This window comes from Temnothorax americanus, unplaced genomic scaffold (assembly GCF_048541705.1).
Source record: "Temnothorax americanus isolate GAGA-0224 unplaced genomic scaffold, ASM4854170v1 Scaffold4, whole genome shotgun sequence".
NCBI lineage: Eukaryota > Metazoa > Arthropoda > Insecta > Hymenoptera > Formicidae > Temnothorax > Temnothorax americanus.
Genome location: NW_027509547.1, coordinates 6788131 through 6810357, shown reverse-complemented (window position 1 = coordinate 6810357; position 22227 = coordinate 6788131). Strand labels below are relative to the sequence as shown.

The 22227-nt window shown below is 35.6% G+C and overlaps 2 protein-coding genes across 2 annotated transcripts; one reads left to right on the top strand and one right to left on the bottom strand.

Moving 5' to 3' along the window:
- Nucleotides 1-11051: 11051 nt before the first annotated feature.
- LOC143902467 (eukaryotic translation initiation factor 4E type 3) lies at nucleotides 11052-14216 on the bottom strand. Its single transcript, XM_077415397.1, has 6 exons — nucleotides 13885-14216; nucleotides 12603-12723; nucleotides 11954-12061; nucleotides 11702-11824; nucleotides 11514-11613; nucleotides 11052-11447 (listed from the first exon to the last, which is right to left on the bottom strand). The coding sequence occupies exons 1-6, from the start codon at nucleotides 14031-14033 to the stop codon at nucleotides 11413-11415; spliced, it is 636 nt and encodes a 211-aa protein (XP_077271523.1). The 5' UTR covers nucleotides 14034-14216; the 3' UTR covers nucleotides 11052-11412.
- Nucleotides 14217-15274: 1058 nt separating this feature from the next.
- On the top strand, nucleotides 15275-21488 carry LOC143902463 (uncharacterized). Its single transcript, XM_077415394.1, has 6 exons — nucleotides 15275-18213; nucleotides 18290-18319; nucleotides 19544-19737; nucleotides 19913-20107; nucleotides 20258-20503; nucleotides 20686-21488. Exons 1-6 carry the CDS (start codon nucleotides 18033-18035, stop codon nucleotides 20830-20832), a joined length of 993 nt encoding a protein of 330 aa, XP_077271520.1. The 5' UTR covers nucleotides 15275-18032; the 3' UTR covers nucleotides 20833-21488.
- The last annotated feature ends 739 nt before the right edge of the window (nucleotides 21489-22227 follow it).

The window sequence follows — 22227 nt, the reverse complement described above, 5'->3', positions numbered from 1 at the left end:
GACCCGCAGTACATTACCTCAGAAAGGCAAACCGGCCAAGGTTTTATCGGTTCTATTTAACCCTTGGCTAACACGTTGCTTGTTTTGTCCGTGAATTAAAATGAAACACTGAAGCCGAATGAAAAGAAGACATTGTCAATGACGAAATTAACATAAATCACTAAGCAGTGTTAAATTATTGACCTTCTATCAGCAGACGGTCTCTAATACGTTTCGTGAGTTCATAAAATCTTAAACGTAAACAAGAAAAATTTACGACAGTAATAAACAAGTAGATCCCGTTCAATTCTCTACGACGTACCGGGTAGTCCATATGTATATAGGATATATCCACATTCCACAAATTTTTTTACGAGAAGTCAACTTTTCCTCAATGGACATTTTGGGAGAAATCATCGTTTTTTGCAAGATTTGTATTATATTGTTTAAAAATAAGATTACTTTTTTCCAATTATTTCCCTATAACAACGATAAACTTTATTCTGTCTTCAAAAGACAGTCTGATGTCTTCAAAAGTTCTTGCTGCAACAATGAGCTGCATTTGCTAAAAATAAATATTATTTTTCTTTAAATTAGTGAGCACAGATTTGAATTTTTACGAATAAATTTCATCAAAAAAAAATTTCCATTTTACGAAAGGAAGGCTTTGTTATATCATCGAATAAATAATTATGCTGGCGACGTAGTGCCGCTTTCGTACATACTATACATACAAACAAAATCTAGTATTAGAAAGTAGTGACAGAGAGTTTTGCTACGAAAATAAATTTCTTTTTTTGATTATAGATAAACTCGCGAGATTTCGAGCAGCGGATAAGGGCAAGCGAACGACACGAGTGTGCATTATTGCGACGACTGATCGCGAACGAGCATCACATATCGAGCATCGTTGAAATGAATGCGTGAGCGGAGTGTCAATTAACGAGCGACACCGATTTTGTTGCTGCCCGTATGCGATCGCGTCGGCGTCGGCGTCAGGTTTGTCAGGAAGACTTGCCGGCAGGTAAAGCGTAATTCGTATAGCAGCAGCGCGCGGTACACACATAACGCCTGTCGCGTTATTTATTCATCGCGCGCCCACGGCATACGAGATGTAAAATTTGTACATCATTTCCCAATTTCACTTTCACATTCGTCTCTTTTCGTGCGAACGATCGGCAAACACACACGTAGGCTTCGTCGAGATAACTTATGCCGAGTGCTTCGAACGGTAGATCGACCAAGCGCTGTCAGGATGTCGCGTGTCTGACTGTGCATTGTGCGCGAAAAGCAATTTTTTTTTATCGCGCGGATAAAAGCGCGAATAAAATAATAAATATCGATTTATTTTAACGCTGCAATTTTTTTGAAATAGGAAGTCGTTTGGGAAACAAGACTTTTCCCTTAGTTTTGGAATATGCGTTGTTATCTCGTTAAGAAAATTCATTTAAAAAAATTAAATATGTAATCTTCAAGATAAGAAAAATTGTCTTAGAATCTTTTATCGCGTTATTGAAAAAATTGCGATCCGTTATAATGGGACAGGATATCTTTCTCTCCTCGGCTAATATCTTATGCTGCACTTTGTGACTTCTATTCTACGTTCGTCGGAATGCATGTGCGAGCGCGGCTATAGGGAAAATTTACGCGTAGGAAATCGAACAATGGCATTACGATGCTTTTCCGTGGCGATGACCAACGTGAGAATGCAAACGCCGCCGCTCGAGCGTGCTCAGTGCGCTCACGTGCGTATTCTGCATTCTGCGTACCTCGTATAGAGCGTGCATGTGCCGGGATAACACACCTCTCATTATACATGCAGTTATTCGGTGCGAATGTGCATCTAGTTTTACCGTACCGGGTGCCGTTCCCAGTAATCTTTCAGATTAGTATAATCTCATCGATCCGTCCGTTTAACAGCTAAGCTTTGCGCTTGCAGCCGTGAATATAGCGCAGGGAATCGAACTCGACGATCACCTTGCATAATTTAGTTAGAGGAACGATGCAAATTTTGGTTTATTTGTGATTATTTGTAATTATTAAAACTCACGATATTGATATAATTAAGATGTCAATTAGGGTAAACTCGGGTATGGCCATCATGTTCATTCGATGTTTCATGGCGAGCTAGACTGAAAGAACATTATAGGTTGGCCATCTTATCCGAGTTTACTCTTCACATCTTAATTATATTGATATCGTGATTTTTAATAATGACAAATAATCACTGACGAATTATTAATCATTATTAATGAAATTCGTCGTTATTAAAAATCGAAGAACAAGTATATACTCGCTCTTTCTTCGTGTCTCATAAAATCGTGAGTGTAGGCAAAATCACTATAAGCAATAAATATAAAAATAATCAGAATAATATTTAAAAGATATTATTCTGTTGAGACAGAGTTTTTACTTACAAAAAATGAGATTTTTTGGCCAGATTAACATCCGTCAAAAGATAGGTGAACAAGATTCGATATGGAGCCATTAAAAGAGAACGATGAATAATAATTATTATTTAATTAAAATTTATAATCATAGTTTTTAATGACTTTTCAGAAGAATCCAACAGAAGCAATACTATTTTCATTCTAAATTGTCATTAAATCCGTTTTAACGTTTAATGTATGCATTTCACGCATTTTAACGTCCGTTTTTAATGACTATTAAAAGATATATAAGTTTGATGGCTATAAAGACAGGAAGATTATAATAAAATAGTAAAATGTAAAATATTATAGTAATATAGATGAGAAAAAATTAAGAATTACACGCTGCTACGTAGAAAAAAATATAGCTTATGGAAAATATGCTTCAGAATAGATCCGCGATATCAAATTATTAAAACAACAAACATTTGCATCTAACAGAAATATTCAAGGTGGTCAGGTCTCATCCCGTAGAACAATAGCTATGTCGCACTTATAACTTCTGCTTTACATATCCTGGGTTTTATGTATGCCTGGCTAATAAATTTATTGTGTAACAAGAAGCGGAATTAATTCGCTCTAGCACGTAACGCCGTTCTTTAATTGGTAAAAGGGGAGTACCATCGCGATGGAATCATCACGAGATTCAAATCGTCTGGAAACTGACGAAGGTATCTCGTTACTATCGCATGCACCGTGAAATTTGAATTGAATTGAATTGGCTGTACCTCTATTATGTTTCTATAGGATAAATCCTATTCTCCTCCGCGTAATTAAACGAACGTACAAAGTATGTATACGCGGCGCACGTCGGGACTTCTTCATTTTAAGAGTCTTGAGAGCCTTACGATCTTACAAGTTAGAAAAAAAAATAGAAACAAATGAACGAACAAGTCGTTAGTCGACGGCAATGACGGATTCGAAATCGCGCAGGATGCTGTCATCACTCGGCCGTAAAACTTGGTTAATCGGGAATCGGCCAATTAACGCGCGCCGTCACCGGTGTCCCTTGACCTCCTACGACGGTCTTCGCGCTTTTAATCGAGTAAGGCATATAAGAATCGACGCGCTCTTTAGTTACCATGACGGATATCCTTCCATGCCGATGATGTTGAACGACTGAAAGGATGACTACGCTCGTATACGCAGCTCCATACATCGAGGTCGGCTCGCGCACGGTTAATTGAATTGGAAAGCAGAATGACACAATCTAAACGCGCGGCTTGGTGCGAAACGCAGTCCACATCCATATTTGTCGCGATGGCAAACAATTCGCGATCGGAAATCATTTTTTTCCTTACGCGCAGCGATTGTACGAGAATGATTAATTTATAACTTTATAATGTCCCGAATCCACGGAATGTTCTTTCTGCTGCTGATTCTTTAGCCGACTTTTGTATCGGCTTTTCCACAACGAAAATGTCTAAACGCTCGTATTTCTCGAATAATTATATAACGATAAAAAATGAGGAGCATCTCGTATAAACTAAGCCTTAAAAGCAAAAATAGATAACAACCAATTATATAGTTCTTTTGTTGTTAGTTATAATTTCTCAGAAATAGGCTCATGTACGCTTCGATATATAGAATTTTCAATTTCCATTGCTGCGTTTCTAGAAACATTAAAATAACATTTTTATTAAAACAATAAGTTAATTAATTGATAATTTTTAAATTACCGACGACTGCTTCTGTCGGATTACTTAATTGTGAGCTTTTAATGTGATTTTCGGAGATTAATATATCACATCGGCAGCACACTGACAGGAAACCTCGTCGGAACACTTTTTATTGCGATTGTTAAAATCGTACGCTTGCAAAAAAAATTGCACAATTGGACAAAAGGCAGATGGCAGATGGATCTTTCTATTTCACTGCATAAAAACTGCAAGAATCTTTTGCAATTCATATTATGTTAATTCTGGTTGATAAAGAATACAATTTCTCATTTAAATTTGATCAAAAAAACATTAATCTTCTTGCGACGAATCAAGATAATACCTGTCCCCATGATTTTATTTGAGATTACATCTCCGGAGTCTATTAATAAGAGAAAAAATTGCAGAGGTATATACAATGCGTAGACTTCGCATGTACCTGTAATATTTGCTAAATTAAGGAGAGATCTTCAGTGTGACGGTATAATTATAATGATAATTATTACGTAAATAATCAATTAAGAAATTTAACGGTTCATCAATCAATAGAAATTAAAACTGTTTCCCAACTTGGCCAAACAAACATTGAAGATGAATTCATGAATTTCTTATACATTCGTTTTACATTCTTTTAACGGTATTGTCCCATAATGAGGATCCTCGGGAAAGAATCTCCGCGCGCGGTATTAATTATGTAATGGCAGAATTGATAGAAAGATTCCTTTTGGTTTCTCACGTAAAAATATTTCACACGTAGACTTGATAGCAGTAGCTTCTATTTTCTATTTCTTCGCGGACACAATTCGTTACAAGAAAATATAACAGTGAGTTAAATAACCAATTATTTGCGTTGAGAAATAAAGTGACTCGTGCACTTCTGCAATATCTTGTAAACAACGCGATTAAATAATTTCATGTCGCATGAACATGCTCGCCTCGACAACACGTGCGCTACTTCTTACAACGACACAATGATTTTAATTTGCGCATTTATACTGCATCAATTCAAGTCACTATAGTGGTAGATCAGCGACATTCTACATCTTACACTTATGATTTTTTCGGCAAAAATCTTCATGGGTTTAATGTGAAAGTGATGGTTCTCTTTTATTAATTGCTCGATAAGAATCCGAACCCCAAGGATCGAAACGTCGTAACGTTTGTGTCAACTTTATATAATAGCCAATTAAGTCGAAATAAAACCTTTTATTATTGTTAATCTATATTGGCGGAACACTATCATTTTTGGTTTATAAATAATTTCAGTTTAATAATCACTATATATGGAAATAATCCGAAATTTATTGAAATTTCTATATTGCACGTGATGCTTGACCCTGGCTAAATTAAATCGATGCCAATTTATACGTGAACCAGGACTTTGTTGCCGGAAGTGAATTGTCGCCTAATTATTATCTTTCTAGACAAGGTATTTTGATATAGTCACAGAATCAATTCGTACGTAAGTTATGACTTCTTGGACAGCATTGACTATTAACTAAATGTTGTAGTGGAACCAAATCTGTGTGAAATAGACATTACATAAATAAATTATCAACACGTTGTCCGCTTCCTAGTATAAAATCTTAAATTGAAATGAACGTAACTATTCGTATAAATTTATTTATCGATGCAAATTATAAAAGTTCTATCTTATTGTAATTCTCCTGCGTCTCGCGAATAAATGCGGGAAAGTTTATAATTCTCAAAATCTATTTTCTTGAGAACGAAACCTCGAGAGGTAATATCCTGAGATTTTATATTCTCTATGTTTTTGATTTTTATTTTTTTCGCGTAGAATTACTTCCTTCCCGGTTGCGAAGAATCAAAAACCACATTGCAGTTTCGACATCAGACTGACCACGGCAATTACATCATTCAAAAACCGTGGTAACCGAGCGTCCGTTCGACACATTTAGGATAATATCGCACGATTCGCAGCGTCGATCGTTTCGCGCAACAATGATTCCCGTGCCCATCGATCGCAACGGAATATGCAGAAAGGACGAGAAAGCGGAAGCGGATCGAAAAGGGGACTGAAAATCATTTCCTGTTTTTCAATTTCCTTCTCTATTGCGTCGTACAGAGTACAGAGTACAATTTAGAAGAACGAAAACATTTTATAAAAATGTGTGTGTAACAATTAACAATTTAATTTACATTGCTTAATTAAGCAGCTTAATTAAATAGCTGTCAAATAAGTAGATTTGATTTATCTAGGAGAAAACGTTTAAATGTTATAAAATAATATAAAAATAGTATTTAAGTTTATAAAGTACTATACATATTTTCGCTATATCTCATTTATTTTACATTAAAAAATCCAAAGCAGCCTTTTGCTTGTGTGTTTATTAAATTAAAATATAAATTTCGGATAAATCTATTTTAGTGGAATATAATCTATGAGAAAAAAATTTTAAATATTTCCATGTACAACCAAGCAGGATGTTTTGCTCTTTCTGCAGATTGAACAAATTTTACACTGTACATCGGCGATACGTAAGTGGGGGCACGTGCGGAGAACAGCGTTCCGGTCGACGTAATCGTTACCGGATAACGCAGGGGTTTTTCTCACAATCAGTCCAACGATCGATCGATGACGGCGTGGTCAAAACATGTGGATCCGAGCGAAGTCGTCACATTAACACAAATCGTAGGGAAAAAAAGAAACAGAGATTCCAGTTTCAGCGATCACGATTTTTCACCTTTCTCGGAATGCGGGAGTCCTCGTGCAGGAATAGATCAAAAATTCACGTAATTCTTTTTCTCTGGGTCGTCGTACCATAACGACGATGACGACGGCAACAAGACAATAATGATGATGATAATGATGGTGATGATGATAATAATGACAATGATAACGATCGAAATACGTCTGCCTACGGCTGCTTTGCGGAAAACATTACCTTATGATTTCGCGAAAACAAGCCGGAAATTATCGGACATTATCGGTTGACCTTCGACGTGTGTAATACCGAAAACAAAAAAAAGGGAGGAAGGGACAAAGGAACAGTTTCGGATGGTCGGTAGCGACGATGGCCAATGGTCGCATGATTACGACCGTAATTTGCAAATGACACGAGAATGTTCTACAAAATAACGAACTTTTATGAGGCGGTACCGTCGTCATCGTTGTCGTCATGCAGAGGAATGTAGAAACCGGCGATGAGAGAACAATGTTGCGGGCTGATTAATGGCTGGCAAAGTCTGATAGGGAATTCCGTGAGATGAGTACATCGAAATGAATTGATAATTTATTGGGAGGAGCCGAGCGAGCGTGTCGCGCGGGGCGAATATGAAATAAGAGTCCGCGTGTCCCGTGACGAATGTTATTTTGTTCATTAAAATATACAATCGCTCGGCGGCCTCTGAAGGCCGTACCTGAGTATCGTCAAATAAATCACGAAGCGCAGAATGCGTGAAGTTACAAGTTACTAATATTAATCGTACTTCTACAAAACGGGAATAGACAATTTATCGGCAATTAATAAAAAGTCCAATGCCTCGATCCATATTTATGGTATCTCAACGGGATAATGCGCGATTTCGCTGTCGGATTCATTTCGTCGTCACGCGCAGCGGTGCGTGACAATGTCACGCCTGTGAAAATTAGTGCGAATTAAAATATCGCGTAAAAAAGACGGTGGGACAATTAGGACAATGAGGCGATATGATCAGATTGTTTTCGTTAAAAATTCCGCGAGCGCGGGATCAAGACAATGAAGTCATAAAGAAATCGCGGTATCTTCATGTCTCTCCAATGACATATATGTATATAAATATCGACGATACATTCATCAAGCGATCTTATGTCACGCTACGAAAATTTTTAGTGCCGGTTTTATATGCATCAATAAATATATTTGTATAATAGAGTGTAAATAAAAAGAAAAATGTGATAAATAAAACATCGAGCTAGGGGGAAAACCCTTTTTTTATCGCCCACAATGAAGATTCCTTAAAGTTTCCTGCGAGGCCTTTGACTTCTCAAACGATGTCTCGCGTAGGTGCGAAAAATTCCGATTAAATTTCTGAACACAAAAGCATGTAACAGTATATAGGTCTGCTTGTGTTAGCACATATGTATGTTATACATATACGTTCACGCGGCGTGTGTCCCATCAACAGCGCGGCGCCATTCCGGCCATTCCGCAATCAGGAAATCCCGTATCTTCGGACATTCTGCTCGAGAAGATCCTGGATCGGTCCCGGTCAGACAGTTAGTTGGATTATAATGAGCGGCGGCGCGTGCTAGATTAGTCTGGTGCCGAGGCGGCCGCGACCATTGCGGAATTAATCTGCCTAGCGATTTAAAATTTATAACCTACTTCTCGCTTCTAATCCTTTCTTTTCAGCACAGACACCGAAACAGTAGGCTCGGTCCACAAATAAACAGAGGCATTTCACATTTTTGTGGGACTGTAATTTTTGGACTTTCCGCGAAGCTGCGAAACGTTGCGCGTGGCAGATTTCATTCTACCAAAAATGATGCATTAGAATCGATATTGTATTATTATATACTATATTTATATTATTATATTCTTTATATTTTAAGTTCCTCCAAGAGAAAAATTAAAAATTTAATTTCTATTCCTCGCTTTTAACCTCCTTTTTTTTTAGCACAGACACTACTGACCACGAATAAACAGAAACGTCCTTCTTTTATTTTGAGAGATCATAATTTGTGGATTTTCCGCGATAAGCTGAAACGTTCGCACGTAGCAGATTTTGTTCTACCAAAAATAACACGTTGAAATCGATTCTTTATATTATTATATTATATATATATATACTATTATATTATTTATATTATATTCTTTATATTTTATATATATATAAATTCCTCCAAGAGGAAAAGCTAGCCATCATGCTGAAAAGAGAACACTAATTTAGTCACATTACATACTTGATACGCATGTACCGTAATATACTTTTAAAACTACACTGTATGATTACCAGAAGCAAGAAGCTTTAGATTAGAATTAAATTGTGCAATTCAATTATGGTTATATAATGTCTAAATCCATGAGAAAAATCCTCGAAGCATAACAATAGTTCATAGCCAAGGAAGTGGTTTAATGATAGATTGATTATGAGCGCCGCAACTTTTATGAGAATAACTAGTTGCTACTTGAAGATAATTATCGACGATGACTCAGATGCGAGAAAACTTTACACCGAAGTAATAAGGCTCTAAATCGATGTCATTTCTCCCCTCTTGAGAGAGAGACATTTGTAAAATTTAACGTTCATATTTACACCCGCGCAATTGTATACACGTGCCTCTCGCACAGCAAGGCCGTGTGTAAGGCCCCGATGCGCCGTTATTTATTTGTGTATCTCAAAACCGAAAAAGAGAACTCGCTTCGCAAGCTAACTGTAATCGATGAATATCGATGTTTGCTTTTTTTTCATTAGATAATAGTTCCGGTTCTGTATGCAAGACGGTCCAAATTTGCAATCTAAACTTAACGCAAGCTCGAACTGGACGCCAAGTTAATATTCTCTTATAGCTAGAAGGAGAAAGAACCTTTAGTTCTGGTCGAACTTTCTATCTCGTAAAACTAATATCGCTTAAACAATTAAGGAAAGTACAATACATCGTGTGTTAATATTCAGATAATTTTTTTTTAATACTTTTATTCGCAGATATACTGCAATCGCCACAGTGAATAACGCCAGTCTCATTTTAAAATGTCAAAAGTGTGATTTTAAATGATTGATTAATTAAATTTTCATTTTAATCAATAGATTTCTTTCTAAAATAAGTTATCTTGAAGAAAATAACGCGTAACGCGCGCTGTATTTAATTAATGTAAGAATATGACTCGTAGAAACAGTGCGAACGATCGAATCTCAATATTTTTTCGCGATACTCTGTCGATACGCGACATAAACGTCGAAAAATGCAAATTGCGGACATAATTTAAGTCAGATTTAAAATTAGTTTAATAGGCATTGGCTGCTTGAATAAACTTATGTTTTCGAGGCATTCGCTTGTTGACGTCAACATGAATAATGTCGGGGAGCCGTAAAATGTTAACTCGGCGCCAAGTAGTCGGGTAATGTTACTGGCTTCTAGAGAGACAAATTAAACATTAAAATATGTTTTTCAAGATGCTCCAAGGAATTTCTGAAAGACGCTAATTGATCGTCAGTCGAACCCCAAAGAAACTTCGAGTAACTGTCATTCAAATTTGGTTCACATTGGTTCGACCAAGAAATTTTGTATTTTATCTACAGAAAAAAAATGAAGATTTTATCTTGCTATAATATGAAACAGAACTACACACACATACACATTCTTCCATCTAATCTCAACTTCAAGCTCTCATATATATTCCGGATTCACGAACTCTTTACAAATACATAAAAATATTCTGAATGTTCTGAGTGTTAAAAAAGAGGACTTGTAATTTATATTTGATGTCGTTTTTTCTCGATTTAAAGAATTCAATAAAGATATACGAGCCGAGTGTCAACGAGATAAGTTAACTCGCATAATATCAATACTGATACGATACTCTTCGCACGCGTAAACACTTTCTTCAGGTCTCCATTAATTCAGGGTCAATATTTAATCTCTATGCGCATTAACAGGCACACGTAATCATTTGTAGCATTATTAATTTCACATTATTTTTCTCTTAAATGCTACTTTTGATGTTGATGAATTTTCCAAGGTGGACATAATGAGTCTCAATCAATAACACAACACGGTGGGCGCCAGATATGTGCTCCTCCTTTCTATGCAAATCTCTCTCTCTCTCTCGCGCGCGTAAATGCGTAGTTTGCCACTCAGATTAAGAAAAACGCTTCTTGCAAATTTCGTAAGCATTCCAACCAGCCTAACTGATAATCAATCACCTTGTGTTTCTTATTATAAGGATTTAAAGTTTCGTACGTGTCAAGCAGTAATGTTTTGAAATGTTACGCACTCTTATAAAAGCATGTTGTCTTGAGAAACATAAACTGCACAGACGCGCATATAGTAAATATAAAAATATATTTCACGTTTGTAAAACGGTTACAACAGCAATTCGATTCCAGATATCGAATCCAGCGTGTAAACAACGCATCGAATAATGCGCATTTAAACAAAATTCACAAGTAACAAACTTTTAAAACACACACATATATATATTATATATATGTATAATGACAACTCTTTTTCTCCCTTTAACATATTCTTTGTTCTTCGAGTTTTCTAGAAAGGACTTTGTTCACATTACCCGATAATACGAACATTGTTGATAGATCACATAAACGTATGTTCGTTATTGTCGTAATCTTATGTAATATATTTAACGATTTAATATAATCTTCATCACAATGTTGTCGCATATTTAACGTCTCCCGTAGGCGTGATGGGATTGATGATCTAGAAAAAAAAATACATTTTGCTCTGGACTGTAAATTTTTCTAACAGAAGAATATCAATACTTACACTTATAAAACTCTCCCAGGAAATTTACGTTAGGCACTAGAGAGTGAACTTTGGATAAAATCGTGGCTTTTGATACTAGATCAGCATTTACATTCCAAATCTGAAAAGATAATACATTTTCAATTCCATCTGATTACCATGATCACGTACCATTAAACGATGAACGCTACTGTCCACGACATACGTACTTGAATGAGATCCTCCCTGTCACGAATGGACACAGTCACGCCGCAAATTTCATCGTCCTGAGCCACATCCGAGGCAAACTGTTCTCCGATAGCTGCGAGCACCACTTCTTTCCACACATGTGCCTGCAAAATTAAATTTTATCACACAAAAATGTCAGACGTCATTTCAAAGTCCTGGGCAGAAAAATATAAAAATAGATCGTCTGGACAAAAACTAAAAATGTTCGTATAAATGTATATTAGAATATTTACAGTATCATGTTTATGGCACTTTAATCTCCAGGTACCACCCTTTTGATTCAGTTTGTCTTCCCACAAAGGGTATCTGTCGTCTCTCATTAAATGGTAACTGTATCTAACCTGGGGACAAAAATCAATAAAAATAACTTAATGTGAAATATAAATGATAAATTGTAAATGGCAAATAAATAATAAGACGGCTTTTTCATTAATAAATGCCAAATAGTGTAATTAAACGTTATATAGAACAGCAATTTAAGCAATAATATAATTAATGCCAATTATAAATATAATAGGTCTACGGTAATCTTTCCTACTTTATACGAACGACAAAAAGTATATTCTATATATGGGAAAATGGTTTTGCTGCTAAAATAAAATTCCATATATATGAGGGCAATAAAACTTTTTGTCACAATCAATTTATTATACGAAGGCCTGTTATGTTAATAAAATAGAAAAATTCCACTGACTGAATTTCTTCGTAGAAACATATAAACTTGCTGTTAAAATTATTTGACAGATTTAACAACATTATTTTTAGCAAATATAATTAGTATCCCCTTAAGTTCTTTTATTTCCTATAATAATTAATTAAGTATAACGTACTATACTGACGAATTAATTAATTCTGCAGATTTTTACAGATTCTTTATCATACCTGCATATCCCCGGCATTTGGTATGTTGTTGAAGACCGCCCAGAAAGTTTGCACTGTGTTTACGGTATAGATCTTCTGCAGATTGTTTTTGTATTCTTCGGTGGTTGTGCCGGGAATGGCTCTGTTAATATATAGCAATTGTTACGAATTAGCGATGTGTTATGAGGTCTGTTCTTTTTTTTATAGCTGAACTATAGTATACACTCTTTATTGTACTTAAAGTGAAATAGGTATCTATATGTTTGAAATTTAGCGACAGCGAGATGAGAAGTTCTAATGCGGTAAATAATATAAGCAATAAAAAACAAATCTTATATTTGTGATAGAAATCAATTTGGTTCTTGCATCTAAACAAATTTCTCCAAATTCAATAAACGATAATAGGTAATATAAATCAAGATAAAAGTGGTAAATTTGATAAACTATAGGGTATAGAATAATACTATATTTTTTTTAGTTGTACATAGAAATGTGTCTAGAATAAAACCTGTTCTAAAATCTGTCAATACAGTGATAAAAAACGTTTGAGACAGAAAATACGATCAAATTATCAGTTATCGAATAATTATAACACAAATTTTTTCTTTCAAATATTAGAAATGCAATAGTTTCTTTGAAGTTTTATACAAGCAAAACTCAAGAAGAAATCACGAAGAGTATTCCATTTCACACACAAATGCACTGTGTGTGTCCACTTACAACAATTAAACATATCAGTTCACCGATAATAAAGCATTTTCTTGAAAAAAAATTACAAGAAAAACTTATACACATCTATTCTGCCTAACATTATCTACTAATTTTACTTTTAAAACACTATATAACTGTGTAATTGAACGCATCAATTATCTTCCTTCGGTTCGCGCAACGATAATGGTAAATACTTTATGTACGTATCGTTATATTCATTGATAAAACACATAAATACGAATGTACGAAAAAACTGTTCTTCGGTGACGCAATGGCGGTTGCGAGAAAGAAGAGTGACGTACAATTTATAAAGACACATATATTAAATTAATTTCTATCACGTTTTTGCATCGCGTTGAGCTAAGCTATTTAAACAGAGGGATATCATAGGGGTGGCGATCTCGGATCCGTTGCCGATCGACCTTCGGAGATCGACGCTGCTCGCGAGCTGTCGCGGAACAATCGCGGTTTGACAAGAGCGGCGAGATAAAAGATCGGGAATGCACCGCGTCGCGTCGGGACTGTCGGGAGTGTCGGGCTGCGTCGCACGGCGGAACGGAAAAAAGGTGGAAATCACCGCGTTCCATCTCACTTGTCGAGCCAGAAGGTCCACGGCGTCTGCAACGGAATGCCGGTGCTCTCATCCCTTTGGATCGCGCTGACCGCCTCGTCCGACAACACCGGCGTTTTCAACAGGTCCGCCGAGGTGCCTTCCTTCGCTTCGCATTCCGCCGCGGCCATGTTCGTAACGACGATGCAGCTTAGGCAGCAGCGCTACAACAACGTCACGAAAATCATGTGATGATCGCCGCTGCCGGCTGCCGTCTACGTCGATGACTGCGACGTGAACCGTGAACCGATATAACGTTCGACCGAGAAAAAGAAGGAAGATATAGCGCGACACGGACGCCGATGGAATACGGGACGTCCCTGAAACCGGCGCGCTTCGGCGCGCCGATATATGTCCGTTGAGTTCGAAACTTCATTGAAACTTTGCCTGAACATTCAAATTAATTTGCTTTTTGCGTCTCATTGAATATGCGTTCTCCGCTCGTGAAATTAAATCGAAGCTTTTCTTGAAGCTATCATTAATAAATGCCAACTGCTTAAAAATTTTCTGGATTAATAAAGAATTTATGTAACATTATCTTCAAATGATGTACATGAGAAACATGTATGAGTTGTTAGGAAAATCAATATGTTGCATCTTAGATTAAAGAACAAAAGCGTTTGGCATTTTTTTAAGTTTACGAAGGTTTCCTGGAATGTTTCTAATACATTTTATTTCTAATATGCTCGCGCGAATATATGCAACATTGTAGAAATACTATCAAAGAAAATTAATTTTTTATTATAACTCTAACGTGATTATCCAGGATAATTGAAGAAGAGTATTGACGTTATCGACTGTTTTCAGTACATAAAAAAATTAAATTTTACAAAAATATATAATATATTCTAACGTAGAGTGTATATGTATACATACTCGTGAAAAACAGAGTAACTGTAAATTTAAAAAATTAATTGTTGCATGACAAATATTCATATTGAATGACTGAAAACGGTCGATAATGTCAGTGCTCTTCTGTGGATATCTTGTGCTAAGAAATAATATATGACAATTTAATATAATAACAGATAATGTCGATATTGCGTATTTTAATATAGTGATTTAAATATTAATAAATCTATGATTGTATTTTACTTCAATTATTTGTAAAATAATACATTTAATAACGTCACATTTAATAAATAATTGCAAAGAATAATTTTTATTTTCATTCTTTTCTTTGCTTATATAACGATTTAAATTCCGAGCTTTTGCATTCATTAGCAACGAAAGAAAAATTTGCGTGAATCGTTTAAATGTTATCGGTTAGCGACTTGTATTTCTTCGATCACTGTCTTCAGTAGACTTCAACTTCCTATCTTCCGAGATATCGTGTCTGCATACATCATCGATAAACGCTACGCCAGACAATACCTTATTATGCAAATTGAAAGAAAAAATGCGATGCACTCCTCAAGTCATCGTTTGTTACCATGCGAAGACACGCGACGCGCTTTTCTTACGTAAAGAAGGCCTCCACATCGTATATTTTCGCTCTTAACAGAGACCACACGCCGATGTCTAATATTAGTAATAACATTCGTTAATGAAAGATAAGTCAATCCACCTTGGAAAGAAGTTGATCTCCGTAATCCACATACACGTTGCGCTTAGCGTGCGTGAGTATAGATTGTATATTATTTAACATAACTGCTAGTTACGTGGTAGATATTAACAAAAATCGAACAACAGATAAGCGAGTATTTTTTATTTCTCTCACGAGGTTTTTGTTCTTGCGTATAATATCGCAATTTGTATATTACATAAAATTTCAATTCTGTAAAATTAATAATGCTTTTTTAAGGAGATCAGGAGAACGTTGATATATTAATGTTTTTTCAAATGTTTTTTAAAAAGAAATATTTATCTCTCTTCATATTTTCTCTTAAAAAAATTGATTGCTAAATTTTTTAAATTTGTTATTAATGATTAACTGGTGGGTGCCGAATCCGTTTCTGCTTAAAGAAATGTTAATTATCAAGGCATTCATTATATGTTTTCCTTTCTCTAAAAGTCTGACTAAAATTTTTTAATTATACAGCATCCATGAAAAACTTACTGTAAATGTGCATATATAGATATTTAAAAAAAAGAATAAATATCGTTTATACATTTGTGTTTGATAAATATATATTTTCTCTTCCCTTTTTAACTATATAACATATTCTTAGAAGGAAAGAGGAATTCGTAGGCATCAAATTCTAATCTAGAAGTACAGGTGGAAAGTCCCACTACAAACTCGAATGGATTCTACGTCTGTCGTAATCAGCTGATGTCAGGCGAATCGTCCATCGAGGATTTAAATTAAACTCGTTTATTTTTGGGACACCCTGTATAAACATACATTCACACACTACATGCCCACACACCCACAGATCGACTTGTTTCAAAGAGCATCTTCAAGCTCGGTGTCGACGGCACTCGATGATATTCGTGGCCGGGATACGGCAGCGAGAGCGGCGAGCCTTTCGCTCTTTCCGCGTATTTCATTTCGGTGATGTGCGAAGGCGTCATCAGCATTTGCGAACGGCCCGCGCCGTTTCGTTCGCCGTTGCCTCGCGAACTGTGAACCGTGACACGACGCGCTCGCGTAAACGCCTCTGTGCTAAATTTACTTCGCGTGTCGAAGCCGCGCGATGCATTCTTCTGGTTCACTGCAATTTCGAGCTCGCCGTACGCGCGCGTATACGTTGTGCCGCGAGAAGTTTTTCCTTGTGTATTACGCGAGCGTTCTGTCAGCTTTGGAATTTAACCCTTTGACTTGTGCCTGTTAAACTGATCAGCGCGTGTATAAGAGAAATAACTTCGACAGAAGTACTCCCGACCACCCGAACGAACAGTGATTGACAATCCAATGGCAATCCTGGCAGGAGCAAAACGGAAGTTTCGAAAGACGTATTAGCGGAAACATATGTTGCGTTAATCACTCTTTGACAGAATCCGCGAACGACGTCGCTTAAAACCACTTTTAAGTCTGTCCGAGAAAAAATTAAAAGTTATACATTATACTTTTGATTACACAATGCGGAAGGCAAATAATGGAGATAATCAGAAATGCATGATGCACTTTATTAAAATATGAATAGATACTGTTGCGTAACTAATTTATTCATTTTACAGCTATATAAAATATATATTAACGCGATTTTTACATGTTTAACGAAAAGCTTGTGTAATTTTGTCTTCTGGATTGAATACTGAGTTATTTTAATCGATCGATTCGTTTTGTTTGTAAAACCTTGTGATCAGCCTTTTATCTCTGTTTATAAATTTTTATCCAGACTTGCTGATTTTCGATAAGCGTTAGCATTAGTTGTGAATTTTCTATCTTGAAAACATGTTAAATGTCTAATGTAGAATTCATATTTATATCCGAGAGGAAAAGGACCATATAATTTTCGAAAAAAAGTTTGCTGTATTTGTATGCACCATATATTTTCATCACTTGTATGTGTATATAACGTACCGCATTATTATGGATATTTCACGGGTGCTGCGTTAACGATCTTCCGGTTGTCGTGTCAGTCCAGAGTTCTATACTTTCGTGCCTCATTTTTCAAATTCTATTCAATCTCCGCGAAGGTCGATTTTAACGTAAAAAAGCAGACTTAAATTCTATAGGCAGAACTTATAATACTCTTATCTGATAATTACCGCACGTATTACTGTACGCTCAGCAATGCGCAACAGGTTTTAGGTCGTAATTAATTCCATATCATTCATAATCCGCTCTTCAATTTCACGTAATTCCGAGAAGGTCAACTACAGCGTTACGTAAGCAAATGAAATGATTTAAAATTTTGTCAAAGAAACGGGAACCACACGGGAATCTTTTGCGATCGCTATATATTTAATGTACACCGAGTGGCGCAAGATGCAAATCCTTGGATTATTGAATATAACTGTAAACGATTATATGTCGTTGTTAGTTCCTTCTCTCGACGGAAGTTTGCAACGCGGTAAACGATGTTTAAAAGTTGACGATAAGCCGCGCGTATAAAGCATAAACTTATGACCTCTTGTCGAATCCTCGTTCGTGGCTATACGTGGAAGAAACGACGCCTCGCGGCCTCGTCACCGCTCCTTGACATTTCTCGAGATGCCCAGTTAACGCGTATAATTATACCAATATGTATAACTATCACAGGCAAATCTCAAATTATTGTTCGCGCCGAAAGTGGATTTTTCTGATTGCGTTAATTTCGTGCGTCGTTTGCATCGTGCTTCTCACGAGGCACCCGTCTATCGAGAATAACACAACATTACGCGATACGTACCTGGATGACGTACCCGCGGACCTCTATCAAACAGGTGAGAATTCCCTCCAAATTTACTTCTTTTCTTGTAAAGGCAGTAGCAATATAGTCCTTTTATTTCGCTGTTGCAGTGCTGCATACGTGGTACAACTTCTCCAACGGTAAGTAGTTCTAATCGTTTCTAATTCATTCCAGACATACTTAATAATAAACGTAATAAGACGTGTGCGTTTTGTGATCTTTATCGCTTCGGCGAGTTTTATACATGTAACGAACGACACACGATGACGCCTCAAAAGGATTTTCAAAAGTAATTTTCTATTGATAATGCAACCGGGAAAAGAACTAACATACGAAAAAAAAATTAGTCAAAAAGGTAGATTAATATTTGTTTTTATAGAAATTTCCGTTTCGAGAAAATCGTATTTAAACATTGGAAAATTGTAATTGTAAATTGTAATTGCGTAACTCACATGTTACCTATTGTTATTCTCTTACTGGACCACGGCACTCGTATTAAATATAATTAGCGAAATGCGATCCGAGCATATAGCATTCGTATCACGTGATGATCGAAGGTACATTACGTTATTCTACACGGGTTTAAATTACGCAAATAACCTCGTAGAATGGGAATATTGAGAATTACTAACAATGTATTTAAAATACAAGGTGATAAATAAAAGCTGTGTCTATCATCACAAATAAAATTTCAAATTTTGACATTGACTGACGTTTTTCAATAGCAGAATTTTGGAAGTAGAAAGAAAAATAATTTTGGTTCGTGTATTATGATATAGACATATATTTTTTTTACATATATTGTCATTGTTGTATTATAAATATATAGATATGTGTAACTGGATATATTGTATAAGATTGTGCAGTCTTACTTTGTTGTTTTATCTGAGAAACTTTTCAAGGAATATATTTGACTAAAGTTCCGATAACCCATGGTAACCGAGCAGGTAATTGAGCTGTGTGGACGTTTTAATTATTTGTTTTAACAATAAGTCGGAGAAAATTATTTTTCTTTTGTAGATGCAGAGTTCTCTCATTTTAAAATATCATGTGGATATTATTTCAAGTAGAAATCTATTTTAGAAGAAAGTTAATTCACATTATTATTCTTAAACTAAGAAAAATGAATATTTTTAATAAAAGAATATAAGACTGCCTGTGTGTATAATATTTAAATTTAGTTCCTATTTTGCTTTGTATAAAAATAATGGCATGAATTGTTTTATCTCGAATAGTAATATTGTGTATAACCGAATAAAATATATTATAAAAATAATATTTCATTGCGCGTATAGTTTTTAATTCATATTTCTTCAAGTTATACCAAAAATAAGGCTTTAAAAATAACAATAATTACTATTTAGGTGAAAAATGGTACAACAAAAAGAATATATCCGCCTTGAGCCCAGAAGCCTTTCACGATTTACTGACCGATATTCAACAAAATTGGATGGTATGGAATCATGATCCAGATGAGCCATATGAGTTACAGGAACCAGGTGTGGAAGATCCGTCAATGGGACAATCAACCGTGATACGCGAAATTTTCAACGACAAGGTAGTAAAACGGTTATCACAATTTAGTAAAACGGTTATCACAATTTCATGGAAAATGCGAGAAATAAATTTGTGTTTCGCAACAATAAGCGATTCGACGAATGCACAATAACGAAATGCTCGATCGATTCTTAGCGTATTAATAAATACCGAATTTCATTTATTGCTCTCTACAGAAAAATGGATTTTTCATAGAGTGTGGCGCGTACGATGGGGAAATGCGCAGCAACACATTGTTTCTGGAGCGATTTAATGGATGGTCGGGTCTCCTGATAGAAGCGGATCCCATCAATTTCACGAAGATGCTGCAGAAAAACAGAAAGGCCTATCTCTCGCCGACGTGCCTCAGCGTCACTAAGAGCCCCACGGTGGTAAGGAATAACGATCGATGATTTGTCATCGTTAGCGACGACTTTGAGACAACTGTCGCGAAACCCGAGCACCAACTTTCGGTTCGGCGCTCGATTAAACTGACATTATCGAGGACTTGGAAAAGTCTGACGAGTCTCTCGAAATTGCAGGCATCCTTTCTCATGGCCAGGAACATAGGTCGTTTGCACGAGCCCGAGAATACGACGGAAAACGCGCCTGCGGAAAACACGCTCGATGTAGCTTACACGGGCGAGCATATCCGCGTGCAGTGCCTTCCATTGACACTTTATATCGCCGCGTTGGGAGTCGAAACGGTCGATTATTTCAGCCTCGACATTGAAGGCAACGAGATCGATGTCTTAGAAACGATACCGTTTAACGAGGTGGATATAAAGGTACGGCCCCTGCCTCGGCTCGGCCCATCTGACATTTTCACGTGTCTGTTTGCGCGACTGATGCGAGATTACACACGCTGTGTACTCGCATCTCGCGTCTCGTGTTCTCCTGGAAACCGAACGTAATTATTTCTGTGGCACGATGATCACGAGATATACATTATACATGTGCGTCGTTTTAGGCCCTCTCTGTGGAGTACATACACAATGCAAAAGGGCGAAAGTACCTGATCGATATGATGGACCATCGAGGATACTACGTTTACAGTTTCGTGGAGCATCCGGACAATTTGGCGAACGATATCATTTTTGTAAAACGCAACACGTGACGAATGGATGCGCATAGATCGAATTATGTACGGAGTTTCCAAGATAATAATAATTCTCTTATATAATTATCCTAATAATATCTAACCTCTGGATATTATTAAGATAATCTTATCTTTGTAGATATCTTATTAGATTAGATTATTTTATCTTTTTTTGAGAGATAAAATACTAGTCATATAGTTGTAGCAATGGATTGTTTTTGTTGAAAGATTGATAAGTATATCGTTTAAATAAACATCTGAAATAGTTAATGAAAACAATCTTTGTATTATACAAGATATTTACAAAATCATATTTTTATAATCATATACTCTTTTAAGAAATCAAAGTGCCTTATTTGCGATCTACGTTCCTATAGAAGAATATAATAACAAATTGCACACAACGACATCTCATTAACTTATAATAATTTAACAATGCCTTAGTAATTATGAATAAATAAGAATAAACGCAGTTGTGTGTACAATCAGGAATTTATAATCATGCACGGCACGTTGTATTTTCATTTGGTAAAAATTATAATCGCGAGAGTTTGGTTACAATTCTCTCAAAATTTTCTTCTCTCTCTTTCTCTCTCAATTAACTGATTATTATATTATCGAGAACATATTGCTCTCAATTATTCTAATAGTACATGAGCAGCTTATCTTAAGAGCATTACATTTGGTAAAAATAAAAGATGATACCAACATGAATTAGCGGATAATGCGTGCATATTAATATTTTTGAAAATTGGTTCAGATTACCATTGAAATTAACAGTTTATATTATGTAATAACATGTAAACATTGTAAACTGCTTAGTTTAATTAACTATTACTATTTCAATAAGATATATCTGAACGTTTTACATGTCTGCTTTGTAAGATAATATTCTGTGGTCTTCTTAAACAAAATTAAGTTTGTCAAACTTTTCAAATTGCGAGAGAATTGTTTTAACATGCGAATATGCGTATTTAAGATAATATTAATTTGCATTAAAGAAACTTCTTCTAGTACATTTGTGGTGAGAGTATATGCATTTTCTCTCAATTTCACTATAAATTTAGTTCGCAATCGAATTTGCTTAATTTCCGATATCAATTAACTATGGGATTAACTTTCTTAGTAAACGTTTGCGTGAGAGAAAACATCTTCTATTTCATCAAGAAATTCATTCTAAAATATATAGAATGAATTTCTTGATGAAATAGAAGATGTTTTCTCTCACGCAAACGTTTACTAAGAAAGTTAATCCCATAGTTAATTGATATCGGAAATTAAGCAAATTCGATTGCGAACTAAATTTATAGTGAAATTGAATTAAAGTTGGTTCTGATAAATATTTTACTCGAATTTTAATGATCAATCTAATGTATTTGACATTTAACAAAAATAATTTATATATTAATTGAT

Excerpts from the sequence above, each read along its gene's own strand:
- LOC143902467 (XM_077415397.1), bottom strand. The coding sequence starts at position 14,033 with ATGGCCGCGGCGGAATGCGAAGCGAAGGAAGGCACCTCGGCGGACCTG. Across the intron at positions 11,825-11,953 it reads AGTGCCATAAACATGATACT|GCACATGTGTGGAAAGAAGT; the intron begins GTAAATATTCTA and ends TTAATTTTGCAG. Across the intron at positions 11,448-11,513 it reads CCTGGGAGAGTTTTATAAGT|ATCATCAATCCCATCACGCC; the intron begins GTAAGTATTGAT and ends TTTTTTTTCTAG.
- LOC143902463 (XM_077415394.1), top strand. The coding sequence starts at position 18,033 with ATGTATAACTATCACAGGCAAATCTCAAATTATTGTTCGCGCCGAAAG. Across the intron at positions 19,738-19,912 it reads GCGAAATTTTCAACGACAAG|AAAAATGGATTTTTCATAGA; the intron begins GTAGTAAAACGG and ends TGCTCTCTACAG. Across the intron at positions 20,108-20,257 it reads TCACTAAGAGCCCCACGGTG|GCATCCTTTCTCATGGCCAG; the intron begins GTAAGGAATAAC and ends TCGAAATTGCAG.